Source organism: Syngnathus leptorhynchus, chromosome 3, assembly GCF_054491065.1.
Source record: "Syngnathus leptorhynchus isolate UIUO chromosome 3, UIUO_Slep, whole genome shotgun sequence".
Taxonomy (NCBI): Eukaryota; Metazoa; Chordata; class Actinopteri; order Syngnathiformes; family Syngnathidae; genus Syngnathus; species Syngnathus leptorhynchus.
In genome coordinates, this window is record NC_141197.1 from 1,251,593 (window position 1) to 1,276,681 (window position 25,089).

At 42.7% G+C, this 25,089-nt stretch overlaps 1 protein-coding gene across 2 annotated transcripts in view; it reads right to left on the reverse strand.

The window, feature by feature from the left end:
• Nucleotides 1–5,782: 5,782 nt before the first annotated feature.
• adamtsl5 (ADAMTS like 5) overlaps nucleotides 5,783–25,089 on the reverse strand; it is a 31,565-nt gene continuing 12,258 nt past the window's right edge. Inside the window, exons 3-13 of one of the 2 annotated variants that reach the window (XM_085908244.1) lie at nucleotides 20,739–20,917; nucleotides 19,674–19,734; nucleotides 18,951–19,056; nucleotides 16,406–16,533; nucleotides 15,128–15,251; nucleotides 11,446–11,532; nucleotides 10,736–10,899; nucleotides 10,446–10,650; nucleotides 8,037–8,144; nucleotides 7,507–7,578; nucleotides 5,783–7,424 (exon numbers count right to left, since the gene is read on the reverse strand). In XM_085908244.1, the coding sequence (XP_085764370.1) occupies nucleotides 7,099–7,424; nucleotides 7,507–7,578; nucleotides 8,037–8,144; nucleotides 10,446–10,650; nucleotides 10,736–10,899; nucleotides 11,446–11,532; nucleotides 15,128–15,251; nucleotides 16,406–16,533; nucleotides 18,951–19,056; nucleotides 19,674–19,734; nucleotides 20,739–20,917 (1,560 nt within the window). In that variant the 3' untranslated portion in view covers nucleotides 5,783–7,098. Of the gene's footprint in view, nucleotides 7,425–7,506; nucleotides 7,579–8,036; nucleotides 8,145–10,445; nucleotides 10,651–10,735; nucleotides 10,900–11,445; nucleotides 11,533–15,127; nucleotides 15,252–16,405; nucleotides 16,534–18,950; nucleotides 19,057–19,269; nucleotides 19,639–19,673; nucleotides 19,735–20,738; nucleotides 20,918–25,089 lie in introns of those variants that run through there. The other variant, XM_085908245.1, reaches the window with a different exon arrangement.

Below are 25,089 nucleotides of genomic sequence, written 5' to 3' on the forward strand. Positions count from 1 at the left end.
GCAAGTTCAGTTTACAGTGTTTCAGAATTTGGTAGACGCTGGGGGTGCTGATGGACCGAGGGAGTTTTCTATTACACATCCTCGGTGTACCTGACAATGTGGTGACAGAAAGTAGACCAGAACTTAGACCAGGTCCAAGTGGTGATTTTGGTGGATTTTACCCAGGTGCAGGCAGACAAATTCTGAGTTCCATAGACATGTGTCCATTGGATTTCATTCCTACTGTAAATATGACTATAGCGTGGGACAATCTATATCAGACATTGTAGAAAATGATCATCTTAAAAATATTTTTGCAAGCACCCTCCTGATCGCATCACAACCATGGGTGGAGGTTGTCACATAGGCTACACAATCGGGGGTTGAAGGCCATCTCCAAGTGCCCGCTCCGCAGCAGCCAACTTTACATAATCTCTGAGTGATCTTTTTTTGCATTTTCTTTTACATGCATTCTAAAATATACTTCAAGATCGATCTCCTGTGTATTAGGCATATTCCATTCTTGCCCTGCGAGTGGCTGGTAACCAGTTCAGGGTGTCCCCCGCCTACTGTCCGATGATTGCTGCGATAGGCTCCAGCATGCCCGCGACCCCCGTGGGGACAAGCGGTATAGAAAATGGACGGATGGATATTCCATTCATGATCTTTTTTTTTTTTTATGATCATTTTGACGAAGTACTTTGAGAAAAAAAGTTAGATAATACACATTTATTAATCTCGTGTCTGTTCTGTGTGAAAAAGTCTTTCAATATATTTCACAACATGAAGCTGTAAAGCCCTGTCTTTGCTACGTTGTAATGTTATGCTGCTTATATCAGATGTCCTTTAACAGGGAACATTAAGGCCTATGGCCCCCCTGGCTGACAGGTGTGTGGTAGAATTGCTTGTTATTATTAGCAAAAGTCATTTTTCAACAAAATGTGTCCAGTTTGGACAGAATCTTACAAAGCTGAGTCAATTGATATAGATGCTCAAATCTTGTTTTTCGGTGTCCTGTAAAACTGTTTAATTGTCACCAAGCAAACTACTACTTTGAACTCATAATATTGAACATGGGTGTCGATAGACTCTAACACACCCGTGATCCTCATGAAGATAAGATGTATGGACAATGGATGGATGCGTTATAACAAATTAGTACAAAAATAAACTGTAAGCATTATTTTTCATTCACTTCAAAACAACGTCAGAGCTAAAAACATTTTTGTCTGGCCAAAAGCCAAAGATCAATTTGTTTTGTAAATAGGATAAAGGACAAATAGGATTCTAATCCAAATAGGATTCTAATCCTCTAGACATCATTTGAAGTGTTACTGAACAATAAGGCAGCTAAAAAGGAACACAATGAATAAATATGCAATGAAGAAGACTCTGTTTTAAGTGTCAGTAAGATATTTCTTGTGTCCGCTAAATCTCTGGTGATCAGTTCACTCATTAAGCTCTGGCGTCTCCGACTCAGAACACCTTAACTGAAATTAGAAAATGGATGGATGCTTTTCCTCTCACAGATTCAAATGTGTTTTTGTTTACATTATATTTGTGCATTTGGTACCATGATGATACAAATTGCAAGGCAGCAGTGCTTAAAGAAAATATGTCCAGAAAGGATAGAGTCTCTTGCCTTCAGAAAGGGGTATTTTATGATTATTACGATCAAAACAATTTATTATTCCATTTGAGATTTTCTTTTGCTCAATTCCTCTGTGTTTGGACATGATGCAGTAAGTGAATGTAGCAGTGCGCTTCATTTTCCTAGTGATATATGAGAAAAAAAAAAAAATCCTGTGTTAAGTATTTCCTAGCCTGGATGGCAATTCCTGGTGAGGTTGACTGGTGTTACACATGTCACACTGCTACTGAAGGGAGCCCCAGCCTGACTGTGATGACCCACAGTTGATGAACAGCAGTGGCTCAGTCTAAGTATCTGTAGTTCAGTAGCAAGTATCCACCATTGTAGAGTTTACTCATTTAAAAAAAAAAAACATGTTTTTTGCAAATCTTGCTTGCCTTCTGTCTTCTTCATTTTTGTCGTTAATGAATAGCAGCCATTATTAGACATTTGCAAGTTATTTTTCAATAAAAAAAAAAAAAGAATTCTAAAACATTAATGTTGAATCTATAAAAGTAATTTTTAAGATTCAACCCATGATCTGAGATAGTTGTTATTGTTCCGATGTCTTTGGAGGCCCATTCTATCTACAGACATGTCAGTGGAGCTCAAATATTAATTATTTGAAAAAAAAAGGTATGTATTATTTTGGCACACGGATGAGGTTTATGAAGTAAAATGTCATTTAGAACACAATGGGCACACAAAAACAGTTTTCTGAAGTGAAACAGTGCCATACAAAAAAATACAACAAAGTCACACGTTTTCTGCAAAGCATTATGGTTGACGCTTATAAACAAACATAAATGTAAATAAGTATTTTAAAGCCATATAACAAAGCTTGAGCAATGGGTAAAAGAAAAAAATCCACCTCACAAACCCCGTTCAACTTAGTGAGGAAGTTTCTTGTTATAAAATCACAGTTGCAATTTTGCAAAGCATAATTACATCTATTTGACTTTGTGTTCCAATTGATGTCATATAAATAGAAGAGTACACGGTCAAACACACTAATATAAACTTTGGTTTTGTGTAATTACAAGTCATGAATGTCACATGCAACACCAAATAAGGCAAAGTTTTACGAGATGGAGAATTAGCTGCTCTGCACTTGACTGATTGATTGATGCCCCAATATTTAGGGGGAAGTCAACTTCTTTCTAATATGTTCTTTGCAGCCCAACTCGTCAGTGTTCTGATTAATATTTTGTTTGTGGAATATAAATTAAACAGGGAAAATCCACTTGAGAAGCTCAGTCAACACTCCACGTTGAGAGGAGCCAGATGAAGTGGCTTGGGCAATAACAACTGACCTGCAATTATTTTATTTACTTATTTATTATTATTTTTTATTTATTTATTTCCTACTCAACACTTTATTTATTGCTATTGCTATGCGCTTTATTCACTGCTCTCTTCTTTGTTTGTTATTCATGTGCAATGTTCTCTTTTGCAGTATTTCTGTATGTAACCAGAATTTTCCTGCGAGAGCAATCCCAAGGGATGAATAAAGTTGAGTCTAAGTCTAAGTCTGTCTAAAGGGCTGGCCTGGGAACGCCTTGGGATGAGCTGGACAAAGTGTGCTGGGGAGAGAGAGGGAAGTCTGGGCTTCCCCCCTTATGCTGCTGCCCCCACGACCCCGGATGAGTGGGAGAAAGTGGATGGATGGATGGATGGACGGACGGATGGATGGATAGACGGATGGATGGATGGATGGATGGATGGCTGGCTGGCTGGCTGGATGATGGATGGATGATGGATGGATGATGGATGGATGATGGATGGATGATGGATGGATAGATGGATGGATAGATGGATGGATGGAAAAGTCACCTGTTTTTATCCATCTCAGAGGGCAACCCATTTTGCCACTTGCTGTGAACTGAAAATGACATCACAGTTGCCAGGTCTCACATCATAATCAATCACAGCTCACCGTTTTTTTTTTTACTATGAGCCGTGATTTGTTGTGACCTGAGACCTGGCAACTGTGATGTCATTTTCAGTCGACAGCAAGTGACAAAATGGCAAGCCTCATTGATACATAAAAACAGGTACATTTTGCTGCTTAACTCATAACAAACATAATATTTGTCAGAATGGTGTGTTTAGAGTATTCTAAAGTATTTTATAAATACTAAGTAGTATTTAGTATTCACTTACTTATGGCATACTTATTGCCCCCCGGCTGGGCGCCTGCACATTGGGGTTCACCCCGGTGAGCGAGAGGGTAGCCTCCCTCTGCCTTCGGGTGGGGGGATGGGTCCTGACTGTTGTTTGTGTCTATGCACCGAACGGCAGCTCAGAGTACCCACCCTTCTTAGAGTCCCTGGAGGAAGTGCTGGAGAGCGCTCCTTCTGGGGACTCCATCGTTCTACTGGGTGACTTCAATGCTCACGTGGGCAATGACAGTGAGACCTGGAAGGGCGTGATTGGGAGGAACGGGCCCCCCGATCTGAACCCGAGCGGTGTTCTATTATTGGAATTCTGTGCTCGACACGGATTTTTTCTATAATGAACACCATGTTCAAGCATAAGGGTGTCCATGTGTGCACTTGGCACCAGGACACCCTAGGCCGCAGTTCGTTGATCGACCTTGTAGTCGTGTCATCGGATTTGCGGCCGCATGTTTTGGACACTCGGGTGAAGAGAGGGGCGGAGCTGTCAACTGATCACCACCTGGTGGTGGGTTGGCTCCGATGGTGGGGGAAGATGCCGGTCCGACCTGGCAGGCCCAAACGCTCTGTGAGGGTCTGCTGGGAACGTCTGTCAGAATCCCCTGTCAGGAAGAGCTTCAACTCCCACCTCGGGCAGAGCTTTTTCCACGTCCCGGGGGAGGCGGGGGACATTGAGTCCGAGTGGACCTTGTTCCGCGCCTCCATTGTTGAGGCAGCCGACCGGAGCTGTGGCCGTAAGGTTGTTGGTGCCTGTCGTGGCGGCAATCCCCGAACCCAGTGGTGGACACCGGCGGTAAGGGATGCCGTCAAGCTGAAGAAGGAGTCTTATAGGGCCTTTTTGGCCTGCGGGACTCCGGAGGCAGCTGACAGGTACCGGATGGCCAAGCGGAACGCGGCTTCGGCGGTTGCTGAGGCAAAAACTCGGGCGTGGGAGGAGTTTGGCGAGGCCATGGAGAATGACTTCCGGACGGCTTCGAGGAAATTCTGGTCCACCATCCGGCGTCTCAGGAGGGGGAAGCAGTGCACGGTCAACACTGTTTACAGTGGAGATGGTGTGCTGCTGACCTCGACTCGGGATGTCGTGAGTCGGTGGGGGGAATACTTCGAAGACCTCCTCAATTCCACCGACACGCCTTCCATTATGGAAGCAGGGCCTGGGGACTCTGAGGCGGACTCTCCAATCTCGGAGGTCGAAGTCACTGAGGTAGTTAAAAAACTCCTCGGTGGCAAGGCCCCGGGGGTGGATGAGATCCGCCCGGAGTTCTTAAAGGCCCTGGATGTTGTGGGGCTGTCATGGCTGACACGCCTCTACAGCAATGCGTGGACATCGGGGACGGTGCCTCTGGATTGGCAGACTGGGGTGGTGGTTCCCCTCTTTAAGAAGGGGGACCGGAGGGTGTGTTCCAATTACAGGGGAATCACACTCCTCAGCCTCCCTGGTAAGGTCTATTCAGGGGTGCTGGAGAGGAGGATCCGTCGGGAGGTCGAACCTCGGATTCAGGAGGAGCAGTGTGGCTTTCGTCCTGGCCGTGGAACAGTGGACCAGCTCTACACCCTCGGCAGGATCCTCGAGGGTGCATGGGAGTTCGCCCAACCAGTCCACATGTGTTTTGTGGACTTGGAGAAGGCGTTCGACCGTGTCCCTCGGGAGGTTCTCTGGGGGGTGCTTCGGGAGTACGGGGTGCCGAGCCAACTGATAAGGGCGGTTCGGTCCCTGTATCACCGATGCCAGAGTTTGGTCCGCATTTCCGGCAGTAAGTCGGATTCGTTCCCAGTGAGGGTTGGTCTCCGCCAAGGCTGCCCTTTGTCACCGATTCTGTTCATAATTTTTATGGACAGAATTTCTAGGCGCAGCCGAGGCGTTGAGGGGGTCCGGTTTGGGGACCTCAGCATCGCGTCACTGCTTTTTGCAGATGACGTGGTGCTGTTGGCTTCTTCAGTCCGTGATCTCCAGCTCTCACTGGAGCGGTTCGCAGCCGAGTGTGAAGCGGTCGGGATGAGGGTCAGCACCTCCAAATCCGAGTCCATGGTCCTCGGTCGGAAAAGGGTGGAATGCCCTCTCCGGATCGGGGATGAGATCCTGCCCCAAGTGGAGGAGTTCAAGTATCTTGGGGTCTTGTTCACGAGTGAGGGCAGGATGGAGCGCGAGATCGACAGGCGGATCGGTGCAGCGTCGGCAGTAATGCGGACTCCGTACCGGTCCGTCGTGGTGAAGAGAGAGCTGAGCCAAATGGCAAAGCTCTTGATTTACCGGTCAATCTACGCTCCTACCCTCACCTATGGTCACGAGCTATGGGTCGTGACCGAAAGAACGAGATCCAGGATACAAGCGGCTGAAATGAGTTTCCTCCGCAGGGTGTCCGGGCTCTCCCTTAGAGATAGGGTGAGAAGCTCGGTCATCCGGGAGAGACTCGGAGTAGAGCCGCTGCTCCTCCACGTTGAGAGGAGCCAGATGAGGTGGCTCGGGCATCTCATCAGGATGCCTCCTGGACGCCTCCCTGGGGAGGTGTTCCGGGCATGTCCCACCGGTAGGAGACCCCGGGGTCGACCCAGGACGCGCTGGAGAGACTACGTCTCTCGGCTGGCCTGGGAACGCCTTGGGATCCCCCGGGATGAGCTGGAGGAAGTGGCTGGGGAGAGGGAGGTCTGGGAGTCCCTCCTAAAGCTGCTGCCCCCGCGACCCGACCCCGGATAAGCGGAAGAAGATGAAGGTGAATGAAGGTGAAGGTGTGTTTAGAGTAGTGGGGGCAAACAAAACATGTTATTGTAAAGACGAGTTAGTGTTGACTTCCCCTTTCGGTGTGTTTACACTGTGTATAAATTCTTCAAACGTTAAAATTAAAACTTGTTCTAGTTACAGATTAGTGACTGAATGATATGTATTTCACTTTAAAATACAATACAAGAACATCAAATATATAACAATAAAGTGGGATTTCCACTTGATCTTGTCAAATGAAGTTGGTGATGTTAGTTTGTTATAGATTCGATAGGAATGCTTACAAAGGTGTCATTCAAAACCTATTGAGTCAGGATACCACGATTGGATTTTCCTCAAAGTTGGCAACAACAATAATGTGAATAAAGTTAACAAAAAGAAAATTGGCAAATTCAATGCTCTTTGGTATGTGTTTACAGGTGGCTGCAGGTGTCCACCTAAAGTGCTCTATATAATAGTAAACCATGCAGGCTTTTAAATAAACTTTACTGTAGAGAGTTTCATCCGGTGGGCATTCCTCTCCAGTGACAACGCTCTGGTATTCAGCAAGCCTTGATTTGATGAACGCAAAAGTTCAGCTGTTGTCAGTCAGTTTATGCTGCTGGATATTTCTGTCCACTGTTGTTGCACAGCCTTTCCAGTTGCCGCACCAGCTCGTCCTCTCTGGGTCTGTACGGTACCACGTAACTGTCCTCCTCCAGCAGGATGCGGTTTAGTGTATGCTCATAGTTAATGTGTCGCCGCACCATCAGTATGTACTGCTTGCCCCGCTCGAGGTTGGGGCAGTCACACACATTTGGGACCCAAAGGAACTCACGGTGCTCCAGGCGGAAGCTGTTCCGGTAAGAATGGAGGATCTGGACGTCGTAACGCGTCTCTTCTCCTCTGTATAGCTTCCCTAAGACTCTGGCCCGAAAAACTGGTTGGAAAAGTACTTTTCAAGTTAAAAATTGACAGTGCTTAAAAAGAAAAGTTAAAGAACATAAAAAGCTATGACTTACTAAAATCCTTCCGGCAATACTGCCTCTGGCGCTCTCTTCGACCTTTAACCCTCCGGCATTTCCCACAATGCCCTGGAGGTTAAAATGAAGAGAAATCAACTCAACGTGTACTAATTCAAGAGCTTTTAGGACAATAGTGTCAAAATAACTCCCCATCACTACTATACATGATTCATGCTACAGCAAAAGACTCATAAAGACTACTTTTAAACAAATTATTATTCCACCACAACAAAGGACCACAAGACAAGTTTGAATGACTTGTTCTTCCTGACATGTCTTTTGAAATGAACTACAAAGGAGATTTTACAGCAGGCCCTCTCGTCTGACATCAGCGATCTGCAACAGAATGAACTATAAAATCCCATAGACTCGTTTCTTGACATGTCATGATGAGGTGGCCAAATACTTTTGTACTTTGTTGTGTTTGAAAGCTTGCTGAAACATTTTGCATGAAAGCCACTTTTTGTCATCCTGAAAAACTTGGTTGTTGTGAGTTGTCAAAATGTGAGGTCGACCGATCAACTTACGTCCAGGCGAGGGTTGAGGAAGCAGGTTTCTATGGTTCTCCTCTCGTTCCAGACGAGGCAAAATGGGATGGCGGGAAGGTTGCCGTGGTGGCTTCAGAGGCCTTACAACTGCTTGGCACAAAACGGACACAGTTGTCCAAGCCAGTTGGTACAGTAATGTCACTTTTACACTTATTGAATTTCCTCATGAGCCATTACATTTTCAATACAGTGCTTAACACATTTATTGGATCATCTGTGATAGAAATCAGAAGAGACCACGCAGGATCATGAAGCGCTTTAATGTAAACTCGGTCAATTTCAGTGAATTCTCAAGTTACCATTTTGAAATGTTGAGAAATTCAGATGGAATTCACCTATTTACTCCAAACTTTTAAACTTTTGTCTAAGGGTACTATAGTGGGATGGCTCCCAGGACCCCACTGTTGTTTTCTTTTGTCCACCTCCTGCTCCAGAACTAGCAAGTGGCCTTTTTTTTTTTGAGCTGTAAGATTTTTGTACACTTGTAGTGTCTACAACAACAACAACAACAACAACAACAACAACAAAAACAACAACAACTACTACGTACTACTACTACTACTACTACTACTACTGCTACTACTACTACTGCTTTTTAAAAAAATTATTATTACTACTACCAATAATAACAATAATAATAATAATAATAATAATGCACTGTTCAATGTACACATCTTCAGGCTTCGTTTTAATATCCATGTAGACCATAATGAGTGAAAGTGATAGATAACGCTGAGCATCGGGAACACTGAACATTGGTAAGAAAAAAAAAAAATGGAGGATTTTATTTCTTTGTCATATTGATCTCATAGTCATTAAATTTAAACATGAAGCCACAATGTTTTGCATCGTTGGCTAGAGTGTGACAGAATGCACAAAGCCTCAGGCTACGGGGTTTAACATTTAACAAGGAACCCAACCCAGCACATGTGTAGAGCAGGCTTGTCGGGAAATGGAAAACAGATGCATTCTTTAGCAGTAGCCTGCAGATTTGTATTTTGCTTTTTTTCACCAGCCAATCACATGCTTTCAATGTCACAAATGTGTGGCCATGAACAGACTCCTGACCATGATGCTAAAGCTGTAATTAATATGCGTTTCATTACTAGTCATCAACGCTAGCAAAACTAAAGCACTTGTTGAGGACCAGGACCACCACGCAGTCAGTTACTATCACGCAGGAGGATATGAGAATAGGACAAGTACTTGGAATACATTTGAGCAGCACACTGCAATGGATGCATTATTTTTAGATCAGCATTCCAATCATTATTAATTTATGGAACGGCTCTCGATTTTCGATAATATTATAGGTATACTATGTATATTACATACAATCAACTTTCTGTATACAGTATATATTACCATACATACTATACTAGAGTTCCTGTTAGAACATTTTACCATTCCTGTTTTTCGTCCTTGTCTAATTTAAGCGCAAACTCCCCGGCAAACTCTATTCAAAGCAGCTGTCCTGTTGAAAAGCTTGCGCCACCTTATGGCTACTTTCACAGTCATGTGATGTACTGTTAAAAAATTGAGGTCCTGGAGATTTGAATAATGCCCTACATTTTAAAATACAATCATACCTGCAGGCTCAGACAGTCGTGAGCACAATAAAAAAAAATCCCAGGAATGCCACGAGTTTAATTCTGCATTTGAAGCTCGTTGATTTGAGTATACAATGATTTTGTGTAAAATTGTGAAAGGAGCAACATTTTTCCCACTTGATAAAAATCAGCCCTAGTCTCATAAATGAGCCTTCAGATAATAAGGAATCACTTGGAAATAAAAGCAGCCCTCGCGAGACCAATCAAAGCAGACAAGACCTGCTAACATGCCATTCTTCTTTACCGCATGGCCTGTTACGTTGGGGAAACAATAAAGAAATGAAGGTAACTCCAGTAGAATAGAATAGTCTGTCGCGTGAAAAATCTCTATGGCCCAAGAAAATGAGAAGAAGGGATTTTAAATTGACAAGACACTAGTAAAGGTAGGTGTGACAACAGAAGCAGAAAGTTGACTCATTTGCTTCCCTGTGTTGTATAGCTAAGAGGCATTTGACTCATGTGACCCTCAAGACTCATATCATGGCCAGGTAGGTCAGTGACCTGTGACCTCAACGACTCTGACTACAAGAGATTCAAGAGATGACCCTCCTATCAGTCTTCAAGAATAAATTCCTTTACTAGCTTGAAAACAAAACTATATGTAATGCAGGTGAATGGATAGTTATAATTGAACTTGTCAGAAGTCATGTGCAAAACCTCATTCCCATAGTCATTATTCTTATTCTGCTGTTATGCAAAGAGAGATTTCAGAATGATGATGTTTGCAACGGCGGTTCAGTCTGTAGTTAGTGAAGAGTAAGAAATAAAGGAGCCTTACGCCAGTGGGGACGGGTGCTCACTGGAGGAGGCCGCGTAGTGCTGGTTGTGGTGGTAGTGGTTTTAATGGTGGGTTGCTCCCACGGGAGGTAGCTCGGACTGTGCTGAGCTTGACGCAGTGGACTTCTCCCGTGGTGGAGGTCATACTGGTCTGGGGGTAACCAGTACTCGTACTCGATGCCTGGATTTCTGTCGGTGGCAAGAACCTGTACACACAAAGACAACATTGATACATAAAGACGAGAGAGGTTCCTTGATTTTAGGTGATCCAATTGTTTCTCGCTATCTCACCATCAGAAACAAGTCTTCCAGGGTTGGCCCCGGAACCTCAAAGCTCTCCCAGGTATCAGCCGACCGCCGGTATAGAAGTTTGGTCCCAGCTATATTGTACTCACCCGGGACACTAATCTTCCAGTTACCATTGATGACAAATTGGGAGCGACCATTCTGCAGAGCTTAAAGAGGCAAGAGGGCGATTTTAGAGTTAAACTTTTCTTGTTCAATCTGACACAAGTTATCTTTCTGTATCAGTGGATCACTATAGGGAAGAGGGTGCGTTTAGGTGCACATTGAAGAAAGAAAGAAGCCAGATGACCATATAAGGCAGTTGTCTCCACTAAGTGCTGAAAGGGATTTTCCATGACATGTAATGGAAACAAGCACATTCACCTGCTTTGCTCTGGTAGTCAGATAAAGCTTTCATATGCGTCAAACCACCGCGTGTGCTATTACGAGGACACTTTTATTTTGGTCTCATAAACAAGACGAGAATAGAAGTCGTGGTTGTTATGCGGCCTGGAAAACCCACCACACATCCAGTGAGCAGACGGGGCTGCTGAACCCCGACTGTCTCTGGGGGAGAGGAAGTAATAGCAAGGCCAGGAAATTATTTGAGATGTTGGATTTACAAGTGTAGCCATGGAGTCAGTGACACAGCAGTAACCTGAAATAGATATGCACACACAAGACCAGGTGGCCTGTACGTGTGTTCGTGATCTCACCGAGATAATTCCTGCTGTTATCCGTGACTCGGATGTGAGTGGCTCCAGCTGGTATCTTGGCTACTTCGTTGTATCCCAAGGGTCCTCCTAGCCAATGGAACAACACACTGCATTAGAGACTTGAATCTTCTTGTCACATTGCTCTAAAAACACAAGAGAACAGATTTCCTTCTCCCATTCCATTTTATTGACTGTTCTGGAGAATTGACACTGACTTGGACGGCACTCAATCATAGGACACATATACAACAGGACAACCAATCAAAATCATGTCATCACGAGTTTCGAAGTTACGCTACCTGCATGGAAGTAGGGAAATGACTTGAGCAATTTGGAAAAAAAATCCAATTGTGATTTCATTTTTTTGCGATTTTTTTTCAAGGTCCTGTTTCCACGCTTTTTTAAACAAACACAAGTAATAAATGAATCTTTATTCAAATAAACCATATCAAATTTATAATATATACAGTTTGTTGTGTAGGTTAGGCTACAATGAAGGCATATAAACCATGAATTAATATAAACAGCCATTTCACTACTAGAAATGTTGATAAACACTGACTTGCAGTCTTTTGGGCGTTCACTGCGACAACCTCACAAAAGTGTGGTGTTAACATAGGTCATAAATCTGATTAAAACAATAATGCCAACAAATCTGTGACTTCATCACTTCAACATTTCACGTTTCATAAAACAATGATGTGCAAACATCTGGACTGCACTTGTCAAACACTGAACTTATCTAGATAATACTATCTAAATAAATGAATGAAAAATGCATATAGAAAAAAAATGAAGCCCACCGACCAAGCAAGATGAAACAGTATGAATTTAATTGTTCAGCCCTACTTGAGTCCTACTACCTACTATACAGTCTACATGACATTTCATATTTGCGCATTGACAAGCTCAATCAGATTTGATGACATTAGCTGTTAGTGAACAATGAGTTCAGTTATACAGGGCTGCTTTACAAGCCCCTCTGCACACACTTCAAGAATAAGTTGAAATCACAGCCATTCATTCGATAGCAATATTTCAGAGCAATAAAGCTGAGAGGCTGTTGCTGAGTGGAAAGCTGTTGCCTTTTGCGGGACATTTATTACACACTGTGAACAGTCTTTTGCTTTGGTTGCTCCTGCTTACCAATTTGAGGGGGAAAATATGCACAAAGTTCAGTAAGCCCCCATCGTCAGACTTCCAGACAGGCCCTGATGAACTCTAAAGGATCTGACCTTGCAGGAGCGTTTTGTGTCGCCACCCTCCGTCAATTCTCTCTTCGTTTGGAAGCACAGCTGTGGATAGGGAGAAATCCTCCCAGGACTTGGAGTCACCCAAACAAAGGAGACATTATCAACTTGTTTTCTCCTTGCTCACATTGACCCATTATGGCCTACAGGCTGGCCCAGTCTGCTCCCACACACAACCGTGGGGAGGCCACTTGTTTCACGCCAGAGCTGTTGTAGTACCGTGAGGTGGCGCCGCGTGCACCTTCCACTTCCAAGTAGTGCACGGATTGTAGGAGGCCGCAGATACGTCGTCATCAGTTCATGAAAACTACATGCCTGCTTACTTTAATTCCTCATTTAGAAAAAAGAGCATTCAAGCAGCAAGTTGCAGCTTCATACGGAATGGGTGGCAACAACCGGGCAAATGGCAGCTTTTTGGTGCTAATATTTTACAATAACATATTCTAAAAAAATGAAATGAGCGAGCTCATTTTTGGAGCACTATAAACTTAGTTCAACAACTTTATTTATAAACCATGAAATTAACAACCGTGTTTTCTGGATTATAAATCGCAGTTTTTTTCATAGTTTGGCCGGGGGGGCGACTTATACTCGGAGCGACTTAAGCGACTGAATTATTAACACATTTCATTTCACATGTTATTTTTACACTAAACCGCAAGACGGCCCTCTAGACCTGTGGAATAATTGGAACTGCAGCTGACAATAAGTCTGACGTAAACTAAGTAGAAGAGGAAGCACCGCATCTTCTACTTCCGGAGTTAGCGGAGTTGATTAATGTGACACAGAGGATGAAGATTTCATCGGATTTAGTAATTTGGAGTGACACGGATGGTTTGGCAAACTTGTTAGCATGTTATTTAATGTTATACTAGGCACGTTCTCAGTTCGTTGTTTATGTCTCATGTAGCGTTAGCATACTGTACAATTATTCAGCCCGTTGTTGCCTCTATTCTATTTTTATTTTAAATTGTCTTTCAAGAGGACATGTCTGTTCTTGGTGTTGGATTTTATCAAATAAATTTCCCTCAAAAATGCGACTTATACTCCAGTGTGACTTATAAATTTCTTTTTCTTCTTAATTATGCATTTTATGGCTGGTACGACTTGTACTCCGGAGCGACTTATAGTCGGGGAAATATTGTAGTTTAAATTTACAACTTGTGAACTGAATTTTTACTTTTACACCTGAACCTCAATTTTACGTGGACTTTGGGGTTCAGAATTTGGGAATAACCAAACTACATGGTTTGTAACACTGAAAGCGTGTTGTATAGAAAGTCTTGTCATTTTGTTTTTAGAAAGGCATGTTTTTAGGCAGCCAAAGCAGTCCTTTATGACGTTAATTTCTGTCAGGCGTATTGTTGGGCAGCCGAAGGGGTCTGTTTGCTGTCCACCTCCACACACATATTGAAGTCTGTTGACATTTTATTAAAAGACTAATACGCAGATGACAATGACAGGCGGCTTGAGTAAGACATTTTGATGCTATGTGAATTGGATGGAAGAGAGACTAAAGCAGCCATTTGTTCTACCACTGTGTTCAGCCACGCTTTGACTTGTGTCTGTGTGGAGAAGCAGATTCCGTGAACTTCCCCCTTTCCGAATCAAAAGCAATTCAAGCTATCCGTAACACTGTAATAAAACAGTCATAAAGATGAAACAGCCCGACTTCTTATTATCAAACCGCTTTAAATTGGTCACGGAAATCCATCAAATCGCTAGCGCTAAGGTTTACGGTTTAAGTCATTTAGTTTCGTATGGTCCTCATATTGTCCATTCAAAATATTACTTGAAAATGTATTAATGACAAAAAAATATTGGGGTCCATGACCAAACCACGTAGGATCAAAGCGAGTAAAATCAAGATTTGGGTGTATTGTTACTGACAGCTGTTATTTTTTTTTGCTGAAATTTTATTCTTGGATCCCTGTATGGCGTGATGAGAGCATCTCAAGGAACCAAATTCAGATTTCCATCGACCATTCAAAGTATATTTTCTCGGTATGGTGAATTGTTACTTACAGAGGCTAAGGTTTTAATGAATTTTGTCCAGGATGGGCTTTTATTTTATTTAATTGTTGACGGTTCTTAAGACCCACGTGGACACATTTCAAGGATATCACAGGTGCATTTGTGGTAAGTAGCCCAACTTGTATAGGATGACTTGTGTTGGGACTCAGCACACGCCTCTTCTTTCAGAAAACTGAAATTTCAGACTACCGGTTGTTAGTTTAATTTTGATGATGGAGGGTAGCCAACTGCTTTAGTATGGCATAAAGGTCTCTGAAAAGCCTCATGACTAAACATCAGTGATGACAAATCAGGCCAAGATTCCGGTATTATCCTGATGTCAGGTCGGTCTGAGAGTGATTCCGCATGGTGATTATTGCACATCCGTGTGCGTGTGTGTCTGTGTATGTGTATCCTACCTGCCTCGAGGCTGTTGCTCTGGTAAACACTCCTGTGATGAAGGCAGGTGGTGTTTTTCCCTCCACAGACCATGCAGGCGTCCTCTTGCTCCTTTGAACCCAAGATGGAATCACAGCCAGGTTTCTATACAAAGTATAGAAACAACAAAGATTATGATCTGATGGGATGTCTGTCGTAAGTGCTTCCAATTGCATATTATGTGACACGAGGCAACCTTTTTTGTTTATGTTGTGCAGTTATTCACGATCAACTTTCTACTTAGCATGACACACGCACGCACGCACGCACGCACGCACGCACGCACGCACGCACGCACGCACGCACGCACGCACGCACGCACACACACACACACACACAGACACACACACAGACACACACACACACACACACCCTCTGTTTCTTCTCCCTGTCATTTTCAAGTCTTTGAAACATTTACCCGCAGCAAGGGGCCCGTTGAGGGTCTAGAGATATCTCTATAAATTCCAAAACACAGGGTGATAATAGTTGCATGGAGAACTTTGCCTCTACATAGATTACAGTGAATGTCTTTTACTTTAGCCTTCATCTCCAGTGAGATTCCAGGAGACCTATAATCAGCCCCCTAAATTACTTTCAAAACAGAAAAACACTCCAACCATGTATGTGAATTACAGGTAATCATGTGAAGGTACAGTGTACACAACACAAGGTTCCGTAGGGGGAATGAACATGATAAAGCAAATGACTCCTCTGAAATTAATCAAATTTACCCAAAGATTACTTTGAGCATTTGCTCTATCTGAGAATATGAGAATTTCCAAAGTCGAACACAAAACAAGTCGTGAAGTTTTGAGGAATATTATTTTCTTTCATACACAAGCAGAGTTAATCTATCAAAAACCACTAACCACAACTATGGACAATTGAAAGCTTTCACTTTCCTGACATGGGAGGAAGTCTGACTACCGGCTCAGGGATAACAAGCAAACGCCACACAGAAAGGCGTGACCAGAGTTTTAAGCCCGGAACCACTAATGTGAGGCAAACACGTTAAGGCTATGGTTAAATTCCCTGTTAGCAAAACAAATATATGCATATCCATTGGCAAGAAGGATTGGACAAAACTTTGATGGGAGCCATTTGTCATTGTCCTTATTTTGCCTTATAGTGTTCTGATGATGGATACGTGCATTTGGGCTCCCAAGAATGACCGTTTATACAGCTTTCTGCTCCAGGTTTTGTCCAAAGTTGTCCTTGATAAGCATACTACAAGTTGGAGGCACTGTGTTTGCTCTCACCAGACAGCGTCCGTTGACACACACAGCTCCAGGTACTTTGTCACAGGCTGTGCCATCAAGTACACGTCCAAAGTTGTAGTAGAAGTTATGACCCAGTGCCAGGCAGCTGAGCTCACAGGGGTTGGAGCCTGGTAGGAGAAATGTTCAGTCATTGGCTTGTTGCTTTCAACTGGGTTAGAGAATGTCACAGTGAAATGCCCTGAGCCATAGATGTCGAACTGAAGGCCCGGGGGCCAGATACAGCCTGCCACATCATTTCATATGGCCTGCAAAGACACATTTTTCATTGACTTTATACCATTACTAAAATTGTCTTCACTTAAAAAGAAAAAAGAGACATTGCTTGCAATTTTATTGCCATTTGTCTTTTTAAAAAATGTGAACAGTTTTTACTAGTCTCTGATTTCAAAACTAGTTATTCATTAGTTTGTTTTTTAGCCTATACTGTATATAGAAGATGTTGACAATCATAACGACCCTCCGAGGGAAGCTATGACTATGATGCGACCCGCAACAAAAAGGAGTTTGACACCCCTGCTCTAAGCTGTTTTCCTTATCGGATGCAAAACATGCCTGACAGCATCTTTATCAAATTAAGAATGGCAAGATATGTCATTACTATTACATATACAGTCAAACCTCGGTTTTCGAACATCCCAGTTCTCGAACAAATCGGAGTTCGAATGAAAAATTCGAGATTTTTTTGTTTCCGATGTCGAACAAAAATTTGGAGGTCGAACCTCGCGAGATGAGCCGAGAGGACCCGAGAAAACCCGAGCGCGCGGCTTCGTACTTGATTAGGGTCAATCCTCCCTCCAAAGAAAGCAAGTGGGAGCAGTAAAGCTGCTGATGGTGAAAAGAGGTAGAATAGTAGAGAGTGGTGCGCAAAACTGTTGAGTTTAAGAAAGAATTAATGGCAAAATATAAATCTGGGGCAGCTCGGTGGGGCACTGGGTTGCACGTCTGCCTCACAGTTAGGAGGGTGCGGGTTCGATTCTACCTCCGACCCTCCCTGTGTGGAGTTTGCATGTTCTCCCTGTGTCCGCGTGGGTTTCCTCCCACATCCCAAAAACCATGCTTGATAGGCCAATTGGCCACTCAAAATTGCCCTTAGGTGTGAGTGCGAGTGCGGATGGTTCTTTGTCTCTGTGTGCCCTGCGATTGGCTGGCAACCAGTTCAGGGTGTCCCCCGCCTACTGCCCGATGACGGCTGGGATAGGCTCCAGCACGCCCGCAACCCCCGTGGGGACAAAGCGGTACAGAAAATGGATGAATATGAATGTGGTGTGCGTGTGTCTGAGTTAGCTAAGGAGTTTTGCATGGCAAAATCAACGATAAGCACCATCCTAAAACACAGAGACGTTCTTAAAGCAATGCAGCAGTGAGCGCCCAGCGCACTGTGGTTGCGCGATCGGACCAAATTAAGCTCCCTGCGCACTGAGCTCCACTTACATTTTGGAAAGTACATCAGGACTTTAAAAATGTTTTCTAAATTTCAGCAACGGCTCTGTCACAATAATGGGACCAGCGTGCTACGGTTGCGCGTTCGGCGGTGCGCTGCAGTTGCGTGATCGGCCAAAAATGCGCAAATGAAAAAATGCGGTTTTTTTTTGTTTTTTTTTTTAGTCTTGGAACTGATTACATTTTTTTTTCATTATTTGGAATAGGAAAAATAGATTCAGAATTCGAACAAATCACTTCTCTAACTGCCTTCTGGAACGGATTGTGGTCGAAAACCGAGGTTTGACTGTATGTGCTATCTAAATATTACGTTTAAAATTTTATTTAACAAGATAACAGAAATAAATGTCAACTGAAATGACTTAAGAAGACAGGAAAGAATTTCACATGAACACGTAAAAGTATTGCAAGAGCACAGGTTTGGTTTGCAAGGTCACAAGATAATGAAATGTATTTTCTTTATGTCCCAAGGCTATGATGACTGGATTTGTCATTGTAGTTGGTTGTGATTTCTTGAGCAAATAGTTGATTTTTATCACTTTATTTGCTTTATAAGGCGGTTCTCTTTTCTTTTTTTTTTTTTCTTCTTTTTTTTTTTTTCTAAAGGCCTAATAAACAACAGGAGCATGCTGGGGACTTTGCAGATATTTTTATGGGAATATAGTATCCTGAAGTGCCAGTGCAGCGCCATGGTTGACAGCAGTACTAAAATAAATGCATTCAAAATGAACCCAAAATGTATGATGATAGTTGATAAAGATGAAATGAAGGACATAATAGCCATAAAAAGTTAGTTTTGGTTTGCTTTATAAAAATGCAGTGTCATTTCAGTTCTGTTTTTTAAGCAGTTTCAATTTTATATCATTTTACTCCTTCCTATTTTTGTCATTTTTACCTCAAACATCTAAAAAGGTACACTTAAAGTAAATTAGGAGCTGTTCTTCAATCGGCATAGTTTTGGTCTCTTTTTAAAGATAACGCGCAGATCTGTTTTTCTCCCCAACATCAAAATCTGCACCGAAGTTTGAAGAACAAAAAGAAAGAGTTTAGGTTTGTACAAAGTGATTTGAGATGTCAGACTGACCTCCATGAAAGGTAGTCCATCTGAAAGAATTTCCCATCATCAATTGTCTGTCATTGAAAGCAGCACACTGCATCTCTCGGAAATCTTGCGAGCCAGGAGGGCACTCCTGCACAGAATGCATTTGCATTAAGAATACACGACTATAGCAATGATGAATATGGTTTTTTTATTTTCAACCCAGGCAAATTGTAATCCCAAGCTTAAATGTAACCTAACTTGCAAATGAAGCCTTCAGGAACTAAATGACAGCTAATATGTAGCAACACAGATATGTCAGAGCGCAGAAAACACGTCTGAGAAGGGTGGCTATTTACTGTACCTGAGGCTTGAGCTGAATCACCAGGTACAAAGTGCACAACATGCACTCACATTCATCCTGAAACAAGCTTCAACTCATCTGTGAGATTGTCTATGTACATGCAAGTATGCCTGTCCAAACACACCCACGCACAACCCCTCACGTATCTAACGCGGTAGCAGCCCCGAAGTCCGACTTCAACGCGACTGCATCAAACCTCAGAGCTTGGAGTGGAGCACTAAAGACAAAGGTTAATATGTCTGTAAAATTCCAGTTCACACCCTGAAAGGTCTCAGCCGCAACATTATCCCCGAACACGCCCACGTGCTCAACTTCAAGAGCAAACATCAGCCATTGTCCAAAAATATTTGTCTTGAAAATTGCGTGGCAGTTTAGTACAGTGGAAAACCTTGATGCTGAGTGACCTTAGTGTTGCAGATCTTGTATTGTCTTGAATCCCCTCCACATGGTCCACCCACTGGGTTTCTGACAAAGACATAAATGGGACAAAATTCAATTTATTTAACTGTTGACCGCTAAAAATAGTCCAGAAATTAATCACATTAGTTTCTTCTAAAAATATAATATTTGGTTGTTATATTTTGATATTATGTTAGAATGAAGTCCATTCCAATGTGGAAGACCTTATGCCACCCTGCCCTATCATAAGGAGCTCAAACTATGCAAACAGCAACGACACACGTCTTCTAGCAGCATAAAATCTTGGCTTCCTTAAATAACCTAGAATTCAGTTTGCCTTAAAGGTACAGCAAGTCAAAATGTAGTTACGCTCCATCTGGTGATATCACATAAAGAAGTCAGTAATGAAAGGTTGGTCCAGATGCTGCTCATATTAACTGTCAAGCCCTTATAAAAGACACAATTTTCCTGTCTCTGGCTCTTTTTTCGATCTTTTATATAAAGGGGAAGAATCCGATTGACCTGAGGAAAAATTCAGACTTTTACAAGGGCTTGACAGTTAATATAAGCATTTGGACCAATATTGTTCTTTCGTGACTCATAGTGATAGGGGCCGAGTCAACCCAGCAATTTTCCATATTCGGATGTAGTGTCAAAGTCAAAACAGAGGTAGGACCCTCAGTCCAAAATAACCTGGGTGTGAAGAGTACAGTATTCATGTTTCCTGGCCGTTGTGTTAAAAATAATTGTATTTCACGACAAACATTGTGGGGAAAGGACGCAAATTTAAGGCGATATCCCACATCAATGGGCAAGCCGTTTTATCTTCGTTTATGATACTGACGCTGCAATTTTGCAGGATTTCTGTGGAAGGAAGCTTTAGGCTTGAAACAAAAATGGTCGTTTGGAACCTTATTAATTCATTAATGTCTTATCAAAACTCAACTATTTAGTGTGTATGCATAAGGAGTAAAATGGGACAGACAGATTCTGACTTGATCAATTCTTTTCAAGCAAAGTTTGAAATATTGGTGCCCATTCAGCCCAATATGTTGTGAGATGTTCCTAACCTGGTGATACAGGTTCGTGTGCGCACAGAAGCACCAGATCCACAGCTTCGTGAGCACACGGACCAGCCGCTCCAGCTTGCCCATTCGTTCCTAAAGTGCAGCTGGCGTCGGGTTCGTGGAGGATGGCCCAACGAGCCTTCACTATAAGGATTCCATGCAGAAGGCCACGAAGCCTGAACCTAAGAGAGAAAAGAAAGGTGGACTTGTTAACACCAACTTGGAATGTAACCTGCACCTTGAGGCAGCTGTGGCCGGCTGGCCGGAATGGAGCGGCCTGGGTGATCCTGGTTCAAGGGTAAAAAAAATGTCACCTGTGTCAGTGTGGAGAGACAAAAAGTAGCTGGAGAGGATGTGCTAAATCAATCCTTGCAGCAGTGTGTGTTTGCTCTGTTCACTATTGTGAGGTTACATGCAGAGGATAAATGTCTTAAATATGCATGCGATAATAGAACATACTAATTCTAATTCTAGTGTAAAACTTGCAATTCTTCAAAGCATGGACATACTTGATAATATTGTAAATTTTCATTTGTTACATATTTTATTTTCAATGAGTAAATACTACTACTACTACTACTAATAATAATTTGTGTGTGTGCTTGCGTGCGTGTTTGTATGCACGTGCCTAAGTGCAAAACAAGACAGTTGGTGAGAGAGGAAACAGTGTGTATGGAGGCTAATATGTGATTCTTCAGAAAAAGTATGTGTATTGCCAAGAAACCACCCAGAAGAGGCACTACCTCATTAGCCTGTTGGGTAAGGATCGTCACAACCAAACAATAAAAGTGATTAAAGAAATCTCAGAGGTACTCCTCAAACACATTCCAGAGTTTGTACCCTGGAGGTGGAGTGAAACTGGCAATGTTCCCACCAGTTTCTTATTCAAGAGCTGACTCACACCCATTTAACTCTTCCTTCGCACACACACTCAACATCTGTGTGTCCATCAGTGTCCCAGAATGATGTGAGAGCTGAAAATGTGTGAATGTGTCAAGCAGATGTGTGTCCCATATATTCACTACTTTGTAAAAGATGAAGCATTAGATAGAAGATGTCAGATGAAAATGAATGTATATTTGACACAAAAACAAGATTTCATACAAAGAGAGTATGGTAAATATTTTTGCCTTTACAAAACTAATGTTTAACTTTGTTTGACACTGAGAAATCAAGATGTTTATTTGAGCAAACAGCATTTAATTCACAAAGCACACCTAAATGACTTTAAAAAGGATCTTGACTCTGACCAAAGTGTTTTTGATCAAAACACACTGACCTGATATTTGACTATTTTGTTGTGACGTTTCAACGGAAAGAAAAAAGGTCTACTTCAGCTCTGCCATTATTTGACTTTGTGACTCATAAAATAGAATCTCTCGTGTACACACACAAACACACGCACAGACAGACAGACAGACAGACACACACACACACACACACACACACACACACACACACACACACACACACACGCACGCACGCACACGCATAGTCATGTTTCCATCACAACATTGCAGTGACATGAGCTCATTTCCCAGAGATGCTTTACCATTACATGCCATACTTCAACCTCTTTTACGCCTCAGTTAATGTGATGAAGCCCTCAATTTGCTAGAGTCCAAGCAGAATATTATATGTTCATAGGCTAACCACCCTTAACAAACAACGAACGGTGACAACAAATTCAACAAAAACCATAGAAACGACGTCTGTGTCGACATCTATCCTCCACGTAAACATCGAATATGAAGAATGTCAATGCAAACCTACTGTACATGCACATAAATTGAGAGTGACCTGTGCAATGACTCCAACATTCTCCATGGCAGGGTCACCTGAGCTTGCGCTCATTAGTGTTACAGCCGGTCAAATTAGTGTTGATAAAAGTTGGAAAAGGCATTCTAGATGAATTAAATTTCTGGAATGTTTACTACACGCCCCATCCCCACTCAAGTGAAACGTGAGTCAGGTACAATCTGACTCATCTTTCATGTCCGGAAGCAAATAGTATTCCAATGTGAATGTACATGTAGGAAGCTGTGAGAAGCTTTAACCGAGAAGGAAAAGTGTGAAAAGATGATCATGTAAAACAATGATCTAATCAGACCAGTGGATCCTTCGAGTAGCACACCCTTGGTTGGTACAATTTGGAATTTAACTTATTTTCCTGAAGAAACTGGCAAGAGCACAAAATGTCCATCTATCCATTTTGTATAGCACTTATCTTGATTGGGGTTGTAAGAGACTGGAGCTTATCGAAGCTGACTTTGAGGGGTGGGGTACATCCGACTTACCACTAAACAAACACAGACGATTCCCACTGGGCCCCAAATGAAAAGTGATAAGTTTAAAGACTTGTTTCCGGAAGATGCCCAAAATTTGTTCCCATAGCTGTGAATATGAAGTAGAGTTAACCTAGTAGAGCAGAAAAGAAGTGAAGAATGGAAATGGTTTCAAATCTACAAAAGTTTTCAGGTATTTTCAAGGTGACAAATCTATATTACCAACAGCAAGAGTCAGATACGCACACATTGAAGTCGCTATCTATGAATAACTAAATAACCATCCATCCATCCATCCATCCATCCATCCATCCATCCATCCATCCATCCATCCATCCATCCATCCATCCATCCATCCATCCATCCATCCATCCATCCATCCATCCATCCATCCATCCATCCATCCATCCATCCATCCATCCATCCATCCATCCATCCATCCATCCATCCATCCATCGCCACCAAAATCCATATGCAGAGTCTTAATGTTATCCACTTCAACCATTAAAAATAATAAAAGAACAATTTGCACATTATTTTTGATTATGTGAAAATGCGACTGTTTTATCCTCATAGGAGCTCATATTTGATGTCAATAAAGTCAAAACATTATGCAGATCACTTTTTATTTTCACAGATTGATGTGGACAAGAGTAGCAATGGGCATATGAATTACAGTAGTGATAAACCACAATTTTAAACACTAGGTGTTCCTCCTAAGGCAGGAAAACAATATTTCAATGACTGCCTTTTTCCCTTTAGTATGTGGACCAGCTAAAATGGAAAATAAACAAGCGACACACCCAAAGTGGGTGCGCCGATGTCAGTAAAACTCATCAAAAAATAAACATCATTACAAATTCAAAGTGAATTTTAACACTGACATATTTTTTCCATGTAGAGTAAGTACCATTCAGTACATTCAAGTGACCCTTTATGACCTGTGCGTGATTTTTTTTTTCAGACAAAAGTGCATGAAGCTGAAAGAGAAATTTGGTCGGACGGTCAATCACTGTCAAATGATAATAAAACTTGCTAGCTTGAGTTTCTGCAATACAGTAATAGTTACATGCCTAAGGTGTATCACGCAAAGCCCTTTTTTGCTTATCTGAGTGTCTGGTTTTGGCAGCCACACCCAGTGAGAGGATGTCTGTGTTTTCCTAACAGAAAGGCAAACAGCAATGAAAGAGAGATATGAGGGTCAGGGAAGAACAAGGTCATCATCATCGGCGGTCACTCGAGACGAGTATGACAGTCTTCTTCTCAGGGTTGTCTACTTGTGGGTCCGCAGGTGGGCGTAGAGCCCGATCCGGGATCCACATGTTTTTGTGCAGTATGGGCAGGAGAAAGTAGTGATGGGTTGTGGGTGTGCTGGAGCCAGTTTTTGTCTTTCCTTACGGAGTTGTCGTTTGGTTTCTGCGACACGGCGGAGTTCCTTTTCGTGATGTGCTGCACCTTCTTGCACCGCTGCCCTCCAGAGGTTCCTGTTCAAGGCGATGCGCTCCCAGTCCTGAGATGTTATTTGGAATTTCTTGAGATTGGTCTTGAGGTTGTCCTTGAAACGTTTCTTTTGCCCACCCGGGGCTCGCGGACCTCTCTCCAGCTGGGAGTATAACATCTGTTTGGGGAGGCGGGTGTCAGCCATGCGGATGAGATGTCCTGTCCATCGGAGTTGGTGCTGCATTATTAAGGTGGTGATGCTCGGTATCCTGGCTTCCTCCAGAATGCTGATGTTTGTGCGTCTGTCCTCCCATTTGATCCTGAGTATTTTCCTCAAGGTTCTCTGGTGGTGTTGCTCAAGAGCTCTTAGGTGCCTGCTGTAGGTTGTCCATGATTCTGCCCCATAAAGTAAGGTGGGGAGAACCACAGCTTTGTAAACCAGGAGCTTGGTGTCAACCCGGAGGTCTCTGTCTTCAAAGACTCTTTTCCGGAGTCTGGCATACGCTCCACTGGCATAGCTCAGGCGATGGTTGACCTCAGAGTCAATGTCCGCCTTGGAGGAGAGAAGGCTGCCGAGGTAGGGGAAGTGGTGGACATATTCAAGTGCAGTGTTGTCCACATTTATGATG